Source organism: Loxodonta africana, chromosome 23 (assembly GCF_030014295.1).
Source record: "Loxodonta africana isolate mLoxAfr1 chromosome 23, mLoxAfr1.hap2, whole genome shotgun sequence".
Taxonomy (NCBI): Eukaryota; Metazoa; Chordata; class Mammalia; order Proboscidea; family Elephantidae; genus Loxodonta; species Loxodonta africana.
In genome coordinates, this window is record NC_087364.1 from 19505117 (window position 1) to 19523486 (window position 18370).

An 18370-nucleotide genomic window follows, 5' to 3' on the forward strand; every position below is an offset into this window, starting at 1 on the left:
AGTTTCCCGTTCGGTAATTTGTACACAAAGTGTTCCATGACATCGCTTGCATTCCCCACACTGTCAGCACTCTCCCCCTTTCCGCCCTAGGTTCCCCATTTCCTTTTGTCCTGATTTTCTACCCCTTCCTGTCGTATCAGAAACCCTGGTGGCATAGTGGTTAAGTGCTATGGCTGCTAATCCAAAGGGTTGGCAGTTCAAATCCACCAGGCGCTCCTTGGAAACTCGATGGAGGCAGTTCTACTCTGTCCTGTAGGGTCACTATGAGTTGGAATTGACTGGACTGCAACGGGCTTGGTTTTGGTTTCCTGTCTTATCATCTTTGTTTTTGGGCAGATGTTGCCCTTTTGATCTTGAATGGTTGATTGTTCTAAGGAGCAGGTTCCTCTCCGGTGTTATTGTTTATTTTATGGGCCTGTCATGGTCTGCATGAATGGCTTCAGTTTCAATTCAGAAGAGTGGCTTAGGACCGTTGTCTTGGGGGTTTCTCCAGTCTCTGTCAGACCAGTACGTCTGGTCTTTTTTGTGAATTTGATTTTTTGTTCTACAATTTTTCTCCCGCTCTGTCTGGGACCCTCTGTTGTGATCCCAGTCAGAGCAGTCGGTAGTTCTTCTTCTGGCCTCAGGGTCGTGTGGGGTGTGGTTTATGTGGTCCATTAGTCTGTTGGACCAATTGCTCCCTTGAGTCTTTGGTTTTCTTCACTCTCCTTTGTTCTGGATGAGAAGAGACCAATAGTTGTATCTTAGATGGCCACTTTAAGCTTTTAAGACCCCAGATGCTACTCACCAAGACTGTAACCTTTACTGAAGCAGACTGCCACGTCTTTCTCCTGTGGAGTAGTTCGAACTACCAACCTTTCTGTTAGCAGCCAAGAGCTTAACCACTGCATCACCGGGGCTCCTTATAATCTAGATTCGGGAAATTAATAGCAGATTATTATTTCCATTCTGCATTTTTTCCAAATAGTAATGACAAAATAGAGCAACAAGGATAGTGAAGAACTTGGAATTCATTCCAGTAGGAGCAAGTGCAGGGATTGGGACTGTGTAGCATAGAGAAGAAAGTGTTGTGAGGAGAAGGGAAGATGGACTGCAGTGTGATGTAGAGGAAATTCTTCCCGGATGTGAATCAGGAAACCCGGGCTAACTAGTTCAAGTACCCCGGATGGTAAGGATCTCCCTCGACTTCAGTGTCTGATTTTAAATATTCAAAGGGTTTGAAGGTTGGCATTTCAAACCCACCCGTGGCTCCACAGGAGAAGAAACCTGGTGATCTGCTCCCATAAAGATTAAACCAAAAATCAAACCCATTGTCATGGAGTCGATTCTGACTCACAGCAACCCTATAGAACAGAGTAGAACTGCCTGATAGGGTTTCCAAGGTATGGAAGAAGACAGCCATATCTTTCTCCCAGGGAGTGGCCGGTGGGGTTGACCCACCACCGACCTTTCAGTTAGCAGCTAAGAACTTAACCACTGCACCACCGGGGCTCCTTTCTTGTAAAGAGTACAGCCTACGAAATTCTATGAGGAAGTTCTACTCTGTCATGTGGGGTCGCTGTGAGCTGGAATCGACTCCACAGCACCTAACATCAACAACAACAGCGATGTGTGCAAACAAAGTCAGAGTTTCTTTTTAATTGTTCTGGAGGGTAGAATTGGGTCCAGTGGTTAGACATTACAAGAGAGAAAGTAAAAACCACAAAATGGGAACAGATACTTGTAATACACCTAATAAACAAAGGACTAGTAGTCATCATATGTGAAGAGCTTCTATAAATCATTAAGAGAGAAAAACCCAATAGAACAATGAGCAAGAGACACGAGCAGGCGTTTCATTTTTAGAACAGGAGATTTAAGTGATCAGTAACGCTGTCGAAAGGTTATAACCTCATTAGAAATCCCCAACCCCAGTGCTATCGAGTCGATTCCGACTCATCAGAGAAGTGCAAATTAAGATACCAGTGAGATACCATGTTATACCCGTTAGATTGGCGAAAATGTCAACGTCTTGGTGAATATGTAGAGCGGTGAGAACTTTCATATCATGCTGTGTAAATTAGTGTAACTACTTTGGAAAACAGATTACCATCATGTAAAGCTGAACTTGCTCCTACCATATAAACTAACAGTTCCACTCCTAGGTATGTTATTAGGGAGACACTGTGGTACCTGTGCCTCAGGAGACATGTACCGAACGCTCATAGCACTGTAGTTAATAACACAAGAAATTTGAAACAACCCAAATGTCCACTGCAAGAAAATGGAAAATTATGTCACGATCTAAACTGGATACGTGACATTATGCATTTGTCAAAATCCATAAGAGTGTACAACACAAAGAGTGAACCCTAGTGTAAGCCATGGATTTTTTTTTTAATTGTGCTTTAAGTGAAAGTTTACAAATCAAGTCAGTCTCTTTTATACACCTTGCTATATATATTCCTTTCTTTTTTTTTCCCCCCGGGTATATATACTCCTAGCTGCTCTCCCCCTAATGAGACAGCACACTCCTCTCCACCCTGCGTTTCCATGTCCATTCAGCCAGGCTCTATCCCCCTTGGCTTTCACAGCTCCCCTCCAGATAGGAGCTACGCACATAGTCTCACGTGTCTACTTGATCCAAGAAGCCCAGTCCTCACCAGTATCATTCTCTGTCTTATAGTCCAGTCCAATCCCTGTCTGAAAAGTTGGCTTCGGGAAAGTGAACCATGGACTTTTAGTTAATAATGTTGTTGTTAGGGGCCATTGAGCTGATTCTCGACTCCAGGTGACCCCATATGACAGAGTAGAATTGTCCCACAGGGCTTCCTAGGCTGTAATCTTTAAAGGACAGATCACCGCCAGGTCTTTTCTCCCATGAAGCTGCTGGGAGGGTTTCGAACCACTCACCTCTCAGTTAGTAGCTGAACTCGTAACCGTTGTGCCACCAGGGCACCTTTTAGTTAATCATAATGTGTCAGTGTTGGTTCGTCCTGGAAATGAACGTACCATGTGGATGGAATACAAGATGTTAACCATAGGAGAAAGAGTATACAGTGGGTAGAGGGAGTATATGGGGACTCTCTGTACTTTCTGCACAATTTCTCTGTAAACCTATAACTTTTCAAAAAAATAGTCTATTTTTAAAAAATGGATGAACTATAAAACCAGTAGATTTTGACTCATGGCGACCCCATGTGTTGCAGAGTAGAACTGCACTCTCTGTGGTTTTCAAGGCTGTGACTTTTTGGAAGCAGATCTCCAGGCCTTTCTTCCAAGGTGCCTCTGGGTGGATTCAAACCGCCAACCTTTCAGTTAGTAGTTGAACACTTAACCGTTGGTGCCACTCTGGGACTCTGAGTGAACTATGTTGTTGCTGTGTCCTGTTGAGTCGATTTCAACTCATAGTGACCCTATATAACAGAGTAGAACTGCCCTACAGGGTTTCCAAGGAGTGGCTGGTGGATTTGAACTGTCGACCCTTTGATTAGCAGCCAAGCTCTTAACCACTGCACCACCAGAGCTCCTGAATAAACTATAAAACCCAACCCGGTGCTGTTGAGTCGATTCCGACTCATAGCAACCCTGTAGGACAGGGTAGATCTGCCCCATAGAGTTCCCAAGGAGCGCCTGGTGGATTCAAACTGCTGACCCTTTGGCTCGCAGCTGTAGCACTTAACCACTACGCCACCAGTGTTTCCTAATAAACTATAGCTACACGCAAAGCCATGGGTGAATCTTAAAAACATAAGGTTGGAAGAAAAAACCAAGTTGTAGAAGACGTCAAAGAGTGATAGCATATTTTAAAACTCACAGACAACAAAATTAATCAATATATTGTTTAATGACACATATGTATGTGGTGAAACTATTTTTAATAGCACAGAAATGATAAATACAAAATTCAGTGTATGAGTTACCTAGGATTGAGAGATGGAGAGGAGCCCAGAAGGAGATTCACCAGTATTTACTAACACTCCAGCCATTAAGCTGGATAGTGGGTACGTGGGTATTTGTTTTTATTATTATGTTTCAAAATGTATGCTTCATATATTCTTTTGTATAGATATATATCAAATACTACATACTTTTAAAAACAAAGTTAATTGTAAGGAAGAGGACTGAAATTCAGTATAAGGAAATGTTCTCTAAGTAAAACACAAAATAAAACCAGAAAAATATTGTGTGGAAAAATGGAACGCTCTGCCGTGGGGTGCAGGGAACTTCTGTCCCTGGAGAGGTCCAAGCAGGAGAAGGGTGTATGTTAAGCATGATCGAGGGGGACAGATGGAGCCTGGGGTGGGGGCTCAGCAGGTGGGAGTGGGGGGTGGGGTACAGGATGATGAGGGTCCAAACTGTAAGTGACCCTAAATTCTCTTCCAACCCCAACTCCATCCTACTGTGTTTCTGCGTTTCTAAGTCTCAGTATATTCCTGCTTAGTTCCAAGTAGAATTATGGGACGAAAGCTGAGTTTTCAACTATATGTTAAGTTTGAGTTTTAAACTAGATGCTGTTATTAGCTTTCCTTTTCTTATACGTATCAATATTTGTATTCTCACATGGCTTCGTGCCACTTATTTTAGTTATCTAAAGATTTGTGAAACACTCAAAACACCTGGACAAATGTGAAAGTTGGCATTTCAGCCAGAGTTGAATTAAATATATTGGAGGTGGGGTGAGGGAGGGCAGGAGACACTGCTGCAGTATAAAAGATTAACTTTTCTTGATGATGTAGGATATTTGTTTTGCTGCTAAGCTGTGATTTTTAAAATATTAAAATGTTAATAATTTATGCTGCTTTAGATACACCAATTTATACATTAAGAAGACCTTACTTCAGGAAAATGGAAAATCAAGATGCGCTACTCTGCATATCTGAGAGCATTCCAGAACCGGTGGTGGAATGGGTGTTTTGCAATTCACAGAGTGAAAGGTATGATGTGTGTATAAGGAGAACTGCTATTATTATTTTACTTTTTTGGTCCTTTTCTAATATAGTTGACATCATACTGTATGTAAGATTGAATTTATTCCCATTTAAACAGGACACTTTGGCTTCTTAAACTTTAAGAATGACTACTGTGGGCTTTTTACAGAGAGGATGATGGGGAATTTTTAGTAAGGCAGCTTTTGGGAGCTCCTCAAATTTCATCTACTCAATAGCAGGGTCATCCCTGAACATTGTACTATGCAAATAAAAGCCCTTTTAATCTGATTTTAGATGATAATTCCCTTATGAGTAAGCAATTCACTGTGAATAAATGTTTAATTTGTGATTTTCTGATTATCCTGAAAAAGCAGTTTAATATGATGGTTTAAGGATATAAAATCTAGAGCAAGACAGCCTAGGTTTGAACCCTGATTTCCTTATTAGTTGTGGGGCCTTGGGCAAGCTGCTTAACCTCTCTGTGCCACACAACAGAAAGGGGATCGTAATAGCATTTGTCTTACAGAATTGTTATGATGATTAAACAAGGAACCCTGGTGGTTGAGTGGTTAAACACTAGGCTGCTAACCAAAAGTTCGGCTGTTCCTTGAGAACTGGTGATCTGCCCCATAAAGACTGCAAACAAATAAAACATTGCCATTGAGACCATTCCGACTCAAAGTGACCCTACAGGACAGAGTAGAACTGCCCCATAGGGTTTCCAAGGTGGTAATCTTTATGGAAGCAGATGGACAGGTCTTTCTTCCTGAGGAGCAACTGGTGGGTTCAAACTGCAGACCCGTTGGTTAGCAGCCAAGTGCTTAACCATTGTACTACCAGTGTTCCTTCCCGTAGAGATTACAGCCCAGGAAACCCTATGGGGCAGTTCTACTCTGTCCTGTAGGGTCACTACGAGTTGGAATCTGCTTGACAGCACACAACAACATGAGGATTAAACGAATTAATACATGTAAAGCACATAGAACGCTGCTTGGCAGATAGTAAGTACAGTATAAATGCTTACTTTTATTATTTGTATGTGCCATAGCTAAGGTGCCTTCAAGTGAGAATTGGGGCAGTTTGAACTCATTCAAATTTACGAGACAACTTCTATTGAAAATTGGACTAGATAGAAGGAGGAAAAAAGTGAAAACCAGCTTACCAAATGATGTGAATGTGATCCCAAATTTCAGAAGAAAAAGAGATTGCACGTAGAGGTTGTTGTTAGGTGTTGTCAAGCCAGCTGCACTCCCAGTGACACTGTGTACAACAGAACAAAACTCTGCCGGGTCCTGAGCCGTCCTCACAATCGTGTCGCCTGGGCCCATAGTTGCAGCTGCTGTGTCAATCCATCTCGTTGATATGTGTGTAATAGGTTTTATAAAAAAGGAAGTTACACACCGAAATGATAACAGTTGTTATTTCGGGGTAGAGGGAACACGGGGGATTTAAAATTCTTTTGAGCTTTTTTTTTTTTTTTTGTCTTTTCCATAATTTCTATAATGAACCCAATTGCTGTTGTCTTGTAATAAGAAACAATAACTCAAGGGATGATGCATAAAAAAAGCAAATAGTATACTTGACTAAGGTGATAAAGGAGGAGCCCAAGGAGGAGCCCTGGTGGTGAAACAATTAAGTGCTCGCCTGTTAACAGAAAGGTTAGTGGTTCGAACCCACCCAGTGGCTCTGAGGGAGAAAGACCTGGTGATTTGCTCCTGTAAAGATAACAACCTAAGAAACCTTAGGGGGCAGCTCTACTCTGCCACAATGGGGTCGCTGAGTCGAAATTGACTCGACGGCACCTAACAACAAAAACAAGATGGTAAAGAGAGAAGATGAGTGAGTCTGTACAGGCTCCCAAACCGGTATTTGCTGTGGCAAAGGGGATGTTTGGGGAAACTCATTAGAATTCAACATCCACTTTCTGCGAAGGCGGGGGGAGTTGTGTTGTCCAGTTGAATACCGGCATTTCTTGGCAGGCCGTCTTCCCTCATTAGTGATGCCTCGGATTCCTCCTCTATTTGGTGTGGAACTTTGGCGACTTTTGTAACTTTAGCCTCTCTCCCTCTCACTGGTTGTCTCTTCTGTGCTTCAAAGAAAAAGACACCTACCTGGTTAAGCTCATTCAAACCCAGTCACGATTTTCCTTTTTTTTTTTTCCTCCTCTCTCTCTTTTTCTTTTCTTTTTGTTTCCTTTCTCAATTCTTTCTTTTTCTTAAAAAAAAAACAAAAAGAGGTTACCAAACATATAAATCTTCCAAGAGTTTTATTACATAATTCTCTCTTGTGTTATTCTAATTGGTTGAGATCGTAAGTAACAACTCCATTCCCTTATGAACCCTTTTGCTGAAACTGTAGATTTGGGTTTATCTTTTAACCTGTTCTTTGCTTTGCTCCCTGAAAGCCAGCCCTAGAATCTTTAACTGTGTTCTTCTCCTGAACGTTCACTTGTAATTTGAAAACAAGTTCTAGTCAAATGGCATTCATTTTCTAATTGCAGCTGTAAAGAAGAAAGTCCAGCTGTTGTTAAAAAGGAGGAGAAGGTTCTTCATGAATTATTTGGGACAGACATAAGATGCTGTGCGAAAAATGAATTGGGCAGGGAGTGTACCAAGCTGTTCACAATAGGTAACACTATAACACAACATTCTTTTATTTTCAGCATCTGTTACTTTAAACTATCTGGGGCTAATAATAACTGCCTAGATAATCTGTTCAACTTCAGAAATTCTGTAGTTCCTGAAGGGAGAGGAAAACTGGATGAATGGATGTGGAGAATCCCAGGGTGGAAAGGGGGAGAGTGCTGTCACATTGCTGGAATTGCAACCTATGTCACAAAACAATATGTGTATAAATTTTTGAATGAGAAACTAACTTGAACTGTAAACTTTCACTTAAAACACAATAAAATTTTAAAAAAAAGAAAAAATTCTGTAGTTCCTTTAGATCATTTTAAATATCAGTTTATAGATTCTGTAAATGATTGACTTTTTTGCTTTAAAAGTAGTCAGCCCCTAAAAGATTCATTTACGAATGTGCTTAGTAACATTTGAGACGAAGTCAAAATCTTTGCTCTTTAAAAGTTCAGGGTATATTTTGTGATGAGGAAACACCGCTCTGTTTCTCACTTGGGATGTTTTCATCGTCTAGATCTAAATAACACCCCTCAGACAACACTGCCGCAACTATTTCTCAAAGTGGGGGAGCCGTTGTGGATAAGATGCAAAGCTGTTTATATAAACCACAGATTCGAGCTGAAATGGGAATTAGGAAACAAAACACTAACAGAGGTAATATGACAAGTTTGCGTTCTGATAAGACAGGAACAATGAAATAGTAGTATAGGTTGAAAACATTAAATTCAAACTCTGTTTCATTAAAACCTAGGACAGCTACTTTGAGATGAGTACCTATTCAACAAACAGAACTATGATACGGATTCTGTTTGCTTTTGTATCATCAGTGGGAAGAAACGACACTGGACCCTACACTTGTTCCTCTTCAGAGCATCCCAGTAAATCAACTTTGGTTACCATCGTAGGTAATGCAGGCTGCTAACGCAATCTTTATCCATATTTTTAGTTACTTTATTGTGGAATGTGAGGTATGTACTGTAAATTCTAATTTCAATATACTGTTAGTATCAAAGAGCTGAAAAAAAACTGAATTAGAATAGCTTTCCAGATGTAAGTGGCCAACTCCCTTCCTTTCCCAGTTAAGCTGTATCTGTTGTTTTGTGCTCCTTAAACTGTGCCTAAAAAACCCGTTGCCGTCAAGTCAATTCCAACTCATAGCAACCCTATAGGACAGAGTAGAACTGCCCCATAGGGTTTCCAAGGCTGAAATCTTTACAGAAGCAAACTGCTATATCTTTTTCCCGCAGAGCGGCTGGGGAGTTCAAACTCCAGCTTTTGGTTAGCAGCTGAGCGCTTCACCACTGCACCACCAGGACTCCTAAATTTCTTAAGGACAGGGGCAATCTCTTATATCCTTGTAGTTCTAGAACCTAGCACCGAGCCTGACACTTAATAGTCACTTAATATGTACTTGTTTTTTTAAGAACCGACTAAGAGTATTTTTTTTTTTTTTTTTTGTATAGTGAGCAATGACTGAGAAAACCGTACACGCACTTAGGCAAACTGAAATTTGGGTGAACTATCTTGGAAACCCTGGTGGCACTGTGGTTAAGTGCTATGGCTGCTAACCAAGAGGCCGGTAGTTCGAATCCGCCAGGCGCTCCTCGGAAACTCTATCAGGCAGTTCTACTCTGTCCTATGGGGTCCCTATGGGGTCGCTATGAGTTGGAATCGACTTGACAGCAGTGGGTGTTTTTTTGTATCTAGGATTTGGAAACAACCAAGTTTAAGTAATCTCAGATTAGATTGCAGCCTTCAGCTATAAAGACAACACTAAGAAATACAGTGATTCTCTTTGTAAACCAGTAAGGAAGAGCTCCATAAGGAAACCTGGTGAATATTGCTGGCCAGGTTGCTCTTTTATTTAGGCCCTGAGTTTATTTATGCCACACATGTCGCTGAGAGAGATGTGCTAGCTGACAGCAAGGGTTTCTAAACTCTGTCAGTGTGTACATAGTTCCCCTGGGGTGGGGGATTCTTTTGAAATTGTGAAACTTTGTAAGCCTCTTTATCCATTTCTCTGGGGGAGAGTTAATTATTTACATGCAATTCTTAGAGGAATCCTGACTTCAAAATGTTATGAACCCAGGCTTGTCACTTGGGATAGGAATCCTGTATTTTGTGTTGTACTGTTAAATCACACCCACATCCAAGTTTTCTTCTGTCAAACCGATGAATAACTTAAATACAGTACAACCTGTGGAAGCCAGAAATTGTGTAATGTAGGAACCTGTCAGAGAAGGAAAACTCAAATATTTTCCACTTGTTGTTAGGTGCCGTTGAGTCAGTTCCAACTCATAACGACCCTATGTACAACAGAATAAAACACTGCCCCATCCTGTGCCATTCCCACGATCACTGCTATATTTGAGCCCGTTGCGGAAGCCACTGTGTCAATTCATCTTAAGGGTCTTCCTCTTTTTCGATGACCCTTTTCCTTACCAAGCATGACGTCCTTCTCCGAGGACTGGTCCCTTCTGATAACATGTCCAAAGTACATGAGACAAGTCTCGCCACCCTCGCTTCTAAGGAGCATTCTGGCTATACTTCTTCCAAGACAGACTTAATTGTTCTTCTGGCAGTCCACAGTATATTCAGTATTCTTCGCTAACACCATAATTCAAAGGCATCAATTCTTCTTACATCTTCCTTATTCACTGTGCAGCATGGGTCAGGCGCACCTTAGTCCTCAAAGTGACATCTTTGCTTTTTAACACTTTAAAGAGGTCGTTTGCAGCAGATTTGCCCAGTGCAATACATTGTTTGATTTCTTGACTGGTGTTTCCATGGATGTTGTTTGTGGATCCAAGTAAAATGAAATTCTTGACAACTTCAGTATTTTCTCCATCTATCATGATGTTGCTTATTGGTCCATTTGTGAGAATTTTTGTTTTCTTTTTGTTGAGGTGTAATCCATACTGAAGGCTGTAGTCTTTGATCTTCATCAGTTAGTGCTTCAAGTCCTCTTCCCTTTCAGCAAGCAGGTTTGTGCCATCTGCATAGCAAAGGTTGTTAATAAGTCTTCCTCCAATCCTGATGCTGCATTCTTCTTCATATAGTCCAGCTTTCCGGATTGTCAGCATACAGATTGAATAAGTATGGTGAAAGGATACAACCCTTTACTGATTTAAAACCACACAGTATCTTTTTTTTTTTTTTAGTATCCCCTTGTTCAGTTCAAACAACTGCCTCTTGGTCTATGTACAGGTTCCACTAATAGGGAGCAATAGAAAAGTTTTGAGGCTGGACCCTGCCAAAGGTGGAAACTTTTCCAGACCCCAAAAAACAAGGCAGTCCTGCCAAGTTCCGGTTTTCACTGATTTCACTGTATATTTTCATGTTAACCTTATTATCTAATTTATAAATGTGTTTGTTTGTTTTTAACAGACAAGGGATTTATAAATGGTTCCAATTCAACTGAAGATTATGAAATTGACCAGTATGAAGAGTTCTGTTTTTCTGTTCGGTTTAAAGCATACCCACAGATCAAATGTACATGGACCTTTTCTCGGAAATCCTTTCCCTGTGAACAAAGTAGCCTTGAGGATGGATACAGGTGAGGCAGCAAACAGCTTTTAAGATTTTTCCTCATTTTTAGCACAATTCCCGTTCCTTGTTGCCCTTGACAGGAATAGTTTTATACTTATGGAAATGAAATGATTTATGATGAGTTTATAGATTGAGTTAAAGAGCCCTGGTGCTGCAGTGGTTAAAGTGCTTGGCTGCTAACTGGAAGGTCGGTGGTTTGAGCCCACCATCTGCTCCACGAGAGAAAGATGTGGGGATCTGCTCTGGTAAATATTGCTACCTAGGAAATCGTATGAGGCAACCCTGCTCTGTCCTAAAGGATCACTGTGAATGGTATGGGGCAAGTCTGCTCTGTCCTAAAGGGTCTCTGTGAATGGTTTGGGGCAAGCCTACTCTGTTCTAAAGGGTTGCTGTGAATGGTATGGGGCAAGTCTGCTCTGTCCTAAAGGGTCACTGTAAGTCGAAATCAACTCAGTGACAATAGATGTTTTTTATAGACTGAGTTGAAATTGACTTGAGAATAAACAGCAGATGCAAAGACACAAGCTACAGTGTTATAAACATTCACATAGTATGACCTGCTACATAAAAAATGAAAAGAATCATATTAATTGGTGGCGTCTTTTGAGTCACAAGATCACCACTTTTTGTATGACAGGACTGTGCTAGAGTAGACCGAGTGTCCTTGAGCACGTCTGCAGCAGACTGAGGAAGTAAAACCCCTTAAAACAGGAAAGCATTACCTATAGGTGTATTGAAATAAGTTTTCAAAAAAAACAAGACAATGCAGAAGGAAAGCTTTGCTCTACTGGGAGTTTGTATAACTATATTCAAGGTTCTTTCACAAGAGAAATTCTCCGGGGAAAAAAACAAAAAACTTTGTTTCTTATATTTTCTATAGCTATGACACCTCTTATCTCTTAAACTCAATTCTGTGTCATGGTTTCAGGCTATACTATGGGGGACAGAGAAGCACCTGTTACCTCTCAAGCAAATCAATTGCCGTCTAGAATAAATCATTTTTTCTCAACATGTAGTCCATGAACCAACTGAATAAGAATCACCTGGGCAAATGTAAAATGTGGATTCCTGGCTCTCTGACATGCGAAATCAAATTTGGGGTGATGTGCCCAGGCTCTGCATTTTTAGTGAGAACCTTTGGTGATTCCTATTACAGATCTAAGGGGCCCTGGTGGTGCAGTGGTTAAGCACTTGGCTGGTAACTGAAAGGTTGATGGTTTGAACCCACTAGCCACTCCATGAGAGAAAAAAACCTATCGATCTATTTCCGTAAAGATTAAAAATCCGTAAAGATTACAGCCTTGGAAACCCTATGGGAAAGTTCTACTCTGTCCTTCAGGGTCACCATGAGTTGGAATTGACTCGATGGCAATGGGTGGGATTACAGGTCTAGATCTGCGTCATCCAGTACAGTAGCCATTAGCCAATGTGACACTTAAGCTCTTGAAATGTGGCCAGTCCGAATGGAGATATGCTATAAGGCTAAAACACACACTGGCTCTTAAAGACTTAATATGAAAAAAAAAGAGTAAAATATCTCATAAATTTTATACTGATTGCATGTTGAAATAAAATCTATTACTAAAATTCATTTCACTTGTTCCTTTTTGCTTTTTTTCATTTGGCTAGCTAGACATTTTAAAATTCCAGATTTGGCTTGCATTTATGGCTTGCATTATATTTCTGTTGAATGGCACCGGTCTGATAAAGAGTGAGACTTGAGCTCGTTTTACCTTGCTTCTTCTCAGTGTTTGTTTCACGATGAATGTGTTAGTCTTCATACTCAAAAGTGATTTTGTAAGTGAGCCTCATAAAGCACGGAACTGCTAACCGAAAGGTTAAGAGTTTGAAGCCACCCAGAGGCACCTTGAAAGACAGGCCTGGTGATCTGCTTCGGAAAGGTCACCGCCTTGAAAACTTGACAAGAGTTCGGTTCTGCTCTGTACACTTGGGATTGCCATGAGTCGGAATTGACTCTACAGCAACGAACGACAACAACAATGCTAGGTTTGCGTGGAACCGCCTACCTTCTCTTGCCCAAGCCTCCTAATGTTCAGAGCATTCCTTTTTCAGGTCATTAGGAATTCCGGCTTTGGCCTGTGAATTGAGTGATACTTGCTCCCTGTAGAGCAGAATTTCTCAACAGCAGCACTAGTGATGTTTTGGGCTGGATGATTCTTTATTGTGGGGCGCTGTCCTGTGCATTGTGGGATGTTTAGCAGCATCCCTGGCTTCCGCCCACTGGATACCAATAGAATAGCCCCTGCTACCAGTTGGGACAACCCAAAATGTCTACAGATATTTCCAAACATGTCCTGGTGGGCAAAATCACTCCCAGTTGAGAACCACGGCCTTGGAGGAATCACCCCATGGCCATAAGCTCTTATTCAGAATCATCAAACTTTTGAATATGAAGGTCAAGGAGGCAGCCACTCTCAACCTAGTTCAATTTGGGGTGAATTGACTACCATATGGCCTGTGTTCATAAGGATATCAGCAATTTCACTGTTCCTCTCTTTCTTGGTACTATGCCCAGGGATCAGATAAGCTTTTGGTAGTATGAGATTCTCTCTCTCTTTTTTTTTAAAATAATATTTTATTGTGTTTTCAGTGAAGGTTTACACAGCAGTTTAGGCACCCATCCAACAATTTCTACACAAATTGTTCAGTGATGTTGGTTGCATTCTTTACAATGCATGAACATTCTGGATAGTTCTGTTCTGGTTGCTTTGTTTCCATTAATCTAGTATCCCTGTCCCCTTAAACATTCTCATCTTTGTTTTGAAGTAATTGTTGACTGTTTGGTCTCATCTAGGTGATTTTTTAAAGGGGCACAGTACTTATGAGTGATTTTATTTTTTGAGCTAATTTCTTATTTAGCTACAAGCTGACCTCAGGGCTGACCCCAGGGCTGACCTCAGGGGTTAGTTTCTGTTCAGGTTTTTAAGAGTATCTCAGGGCAGTAGTCTCTGGGAGTCCTCTGGTCTCAACCAATCCAGTAGGTCTTTTTTTTTTTTTTTTTTAGGAATTTGAAGTTCGGTTCCACATTTTTCTCTCACTCTATCAACGCCTATCTGTTGGGATTAGAACTGTCAGTAGTGGTAGGTGGGTACCATCTAGTTCTTCTGGTAGTATGGGATTCTCTTTTGAACCCAATTCAAAGAGATGAAAGATTAACTCAGTTTCATTCAAGAAATATTTCTTCAATATCCTCTTGATGAATGATGCAATGAGGGACAACAAGAGTGACTAATGTCTCTCTCCCTCCCTGGAAAATTGACGCAGGCTCATTATCATGCCAGAGCCCATCTGGGAAGATCGTTGCAGCTGTGCTGGTGACATCTGGCACCACCCTTTGAATCACTGTTTCTCTAATATACAGGTGTCCCTGATAATACGGGTCATGGACCAATCTAAACCAAAACCAAGCCTGTTACTATTGAGTCAATTCCGACTCATAGTGACCCGGTAGGACAGAGTAGAAGGGCCTCATAGGGTTTCCAATGCTGTCATCTACAAGCAACTGGGGTGGGTTCAAACCCCAACCTTTTGGTTAGCAGGCAAGCACTTAACTACTGTGCCATTAGGGCTCCTGGACATCTAGTTGGCTAGTTAATTTGGTCTCATTCCGTGGCCACAATCTGCACCCCGAAACAGTTATGCTATGAAGGTAGCCAAATGAATAAATTGGGGTGGGTCCTAATTCCTATAGGTGTTTTATACCTCTCTCATTCATAATTACCTGGTAATGTAGTTATCTCTGTGAGTCGAATCTCATCAGTGAGTTTACAAGGTCCACAAGGATAAAAAAAATAGGCGCTGTTATTTCTCTGTGTCCAATGCTGTGCTTAGTAAATGTTTGTTTAATAAATGAATGAATTCCTCATCGCCCTGGAAAGCAACTCGATGTGCATAGCCTGGGCCAAGAATGAGTCAATAGCATCCTCTTCGCACTAAAAGAACCACACGTATAGTGCTGACCACAATACCCTACAATGAGGGTTTATTTTATTTAAAAAGTAATTGAAGAGCCACAATGCTGGTTGTTGATAATGATGGCCCAGTGATAAGGACCACTTAATATACAACACAAAGGAAAGATGGGGTCTTCTTCATAAAAAAGATGATCAAAATATTGAACAAGAACGAGCAACCGGAAATTTGAACACGTCCGTGAGTGCTCTCAAGGTCTGTTCGTCTCTACGCTAGACTCTGTGCTGAGAGGGGGGATGGCAGCCTAAATTATAATCTGAGCTCTTTTCAACTTTTTATCATGAAAAATTTTAAATGTACAAATACACTAGAAGGATAATACAATGAGCATCCTTTGATTCACCATGTAGAGTCAACAATTTAACTGAATTTTTTTGTGTGAAGTGCGGTAGTTTACTCATGTTGCAAGAGGTGGTTTTACAGGCAAAATGGCATGAGTTTTTTATCTGTAACTGACACGTCTCTGTAATAACACTACTCCTGAAAAAGCTCTGGTGTGGTCGTGGTGTCTGCCAGCTCTTTGCAGCTTCCCCACCGTCACGGCTTCAGTTCTCCAATTTACTTCCTCAAACATTACACTAAAGGTTATTAGGGCTTGCCTTTAAGGGTTTACACGTTATTCAGTTAAAACTCTCCAGTAGTTCTGGTAACCTAGTTTTGATAAATGTTTCCAGTACACTTCACTTGTTCTAGTTGCTGCCAAGTTGACTTCGACTCATGGTGACCCCATGTGCGTCAGAGTAGAACCGCACTACATAGGTTTTTCAATGGCCAGTTTTTCACCTGGTAGTTTGCACAGTTTATCTCTAACGCAGTTGTCATGAGTCGACACTGACTCATGGTGACCTTGTGTATGTCAGGGTAGAGGCGTACAGCGGCCCTGCTCATGGTGACCCCGTGTATGTCAGGGTAGAGGCGTACAGCAGCCCTGCTCATAGTGACCCCGTGTATGTCAGGGTAGAGGCGTACAGCAGCCCTGCTCATGGTGACCCCGTGTATGTCAGGGTAGAGGCGTACAGCAGCCCTGCTTATGGTGACCTCGTGTATGTCAGGGTAGAGGTGTACAGCAGCCCTGCTCATGGTGACCTCGTGTATGTCAGGGTAGAGGTGTACAGCAGCCCTGTGTACGTCAGAGTTAAATGAGTAGAACTGTACTCCACAGGGCTTTCAGTGGCTGATTTTTCAGGAGTAGATTGCCAGACCTACATTCCAAGGCACCTCTGGGTTGACTTGAACCTCTAACCTTTTAGTTAGCAGCCAACCACGGTAACCATTTGCACCATCCAGGGGCTCCTTCTGTCTCTAGAGACTTCATTATAAAGACCAAGTCTACCTTAGCTTTTCCAGTTTCGTGGTAGGAAAACTCATTAGGATGTTACAGTTATTTAGTAATTTCTTCTAAAATGCTCTCCTTAGCCTTGCCCAATCCTCATGTTTTCCTTTCCCCCCAAATTTTAATTTTCTGATTCTACGAATCGGAATTCTGGCCATAACAGGCATTAACTGAGCACTTACTGTGGAACCAGCGCGATGGGCTCTGGGAGGTGAGACAGCTCTTCTCTTCAAGGACAGACAACAGACAAGCAGACGAACAGAGAAAAGTGATATACGAGTACAGAAGCTTATTGAGCCTGTGGGAAGAATTTCTTTTTTTCTTTTCCTGAAGGCAATGAGCCTTGAATGTTTATAGAAAGAAGGGAAAAGATGTTTGGGTTTAGTGAAATACAGAAGGCTCCAACCATATCCTGTCCTCTTTCACTCCTGCTGTTTTTTAACAACAGTCCTGGCTCCTTTTCTTCCAAAGAACCCACTTGGTAGTTAACCACAACCACGAAGTCACTCACTGAGAATAAAAGAAACTCATCTGAGCACTGACTGTGTGCCAGACACTGTGCGAAGTCCTCTGTATGGATCGCACATTGAATCCTCACCACCCCATTTATGAAATAAGGAGACCGAGGCTGTTTCTTGCCCAGTCACAAAGGGCAAAGGAAATACCCTTTATTCACTCCTGTTCCTGAAATTGCCCTTTTAAAAAAAAATTGTAAGTATTATGTATAATTTCATCATGAAAGATAATATTTCATACTATATATATACACATACATATGTATGTATATATATATACACATATAAAAAACACATATACATACATATATATATTTTGTTATATATATATTTGTGTAGTTATATATCTGTGTGTTGTTATATATATGTCACTAGCTGCCATCAAGTCAGCTCCCAACTCAGGGTGATCCTGCACACAACTGTACAAAACGCTGTACAGTCCGGCACCATCGGTTGCACATTGGACCATTGTGATCCATAGAGTTTTCATTGATTGATTTTTGGAATTAGATTGCCAGGCCTCTCTTCCTAGTCTGTGTCAGTCTGGAAGCGTCACTGAAACCTGTTCAGTGTCACAGTAACACACAAACCTCCCTCGACAGATGGGTGATGGCTATGCAGCAGGTCCATCGGCCAGGAATCTCAAGCTCCAGTCTTCCGTATGCAAGGAGAGAATTCTACCACTGAACTTCATATAAAAAAACCAAAAACCAAACCCGTTGCCGTTGAGTCAGTTCCAACTCATAGTGACCCTATAGGACAGAGTAGAACTGCCCCATAGAGTTTCCAAGTAGCGCCTGATGGATGTGAACTGCCCACCTTTTGGTTAGCAGCCGTAGCACTTAACCACTATGCCACCAGGGTTTCCTGAACCTCATATATGTGTGATAAAAAACCCGAAACCAAACCTGTTGCCCTTGAGTCGATTTCAACTCACAGTGACCCTATAGGACAGAGTAGAACTGCCGCATAGGGTTTCCAAGGAGCAACTGGTGAATTTGAAGTGCTGACCTTTTGGTCAGCAGCCAAGCTCTTAACCACTGGGCCATCAGGGCTCCGTATGTATGATAAAAATAGAAACATATAAATATAGACTTTTCTGTATGAGCATGAAATTAATTGTGCCATTTTGTGATCTGACTTACAAATGTATCATGAGTATCTTTCCATGTTAAAAAGTATATAGCTACATTATGATTTTTAATGGTTCCATGGTATTCCCCCTTTTTAGGACAATCGATTTGAACTAACTCCTGTTGATGGACATTCATTTCTGTTTTTTTTTTTTTTCTGCATCTTCCTTTTTAATGTGATTTCCTTACTGTATACCCCAGAGTAAAACGTCTACATACTTTTTTTTAATTCAAAATGATTACTGGACTTAATTAGCTTCATAATAACAATAGTGTAACACATATTAAAAGAGCCCTGGTG

At 41.2% G+C, this 18370-nt stretch overlaps 1 protein-coding gene across 10 annotated transcripts in view; it reads left to right on the forward strand.

Annotated features, from left to right (window-relative positions):
- Positions 1–18370, forward strand: part of FLT3 (fms related receptor tyrosine kinase 3) — a 123245-nt gene that overhangs the window by 43878 nt on the left and 60997 nt on the right. For all 10 annotated transcript variants that reach the window (XM_064275309.1, XM_064275306.1, XM_064275308.1 and 7 more), the window contains 5 exons: positions 4787–4916; positions 7411–7538; positions 8061–8200; positions 8298–8451; positions 10934–11102. In XM_064275309.1, coding sequence (XP_064131379.1) covers positions 4787–4916; positions 7411–7538; positions 8061–8200; positions 8298–8451; positions 10934–11102 — 721 coding nt within the window. The remainder of the gene's footprint in view (positions 1–4786; positions 4917–7410; positions 7539–8060; positions 8201–8297; positions 8452–10933; positions 11103–18370) is intronic.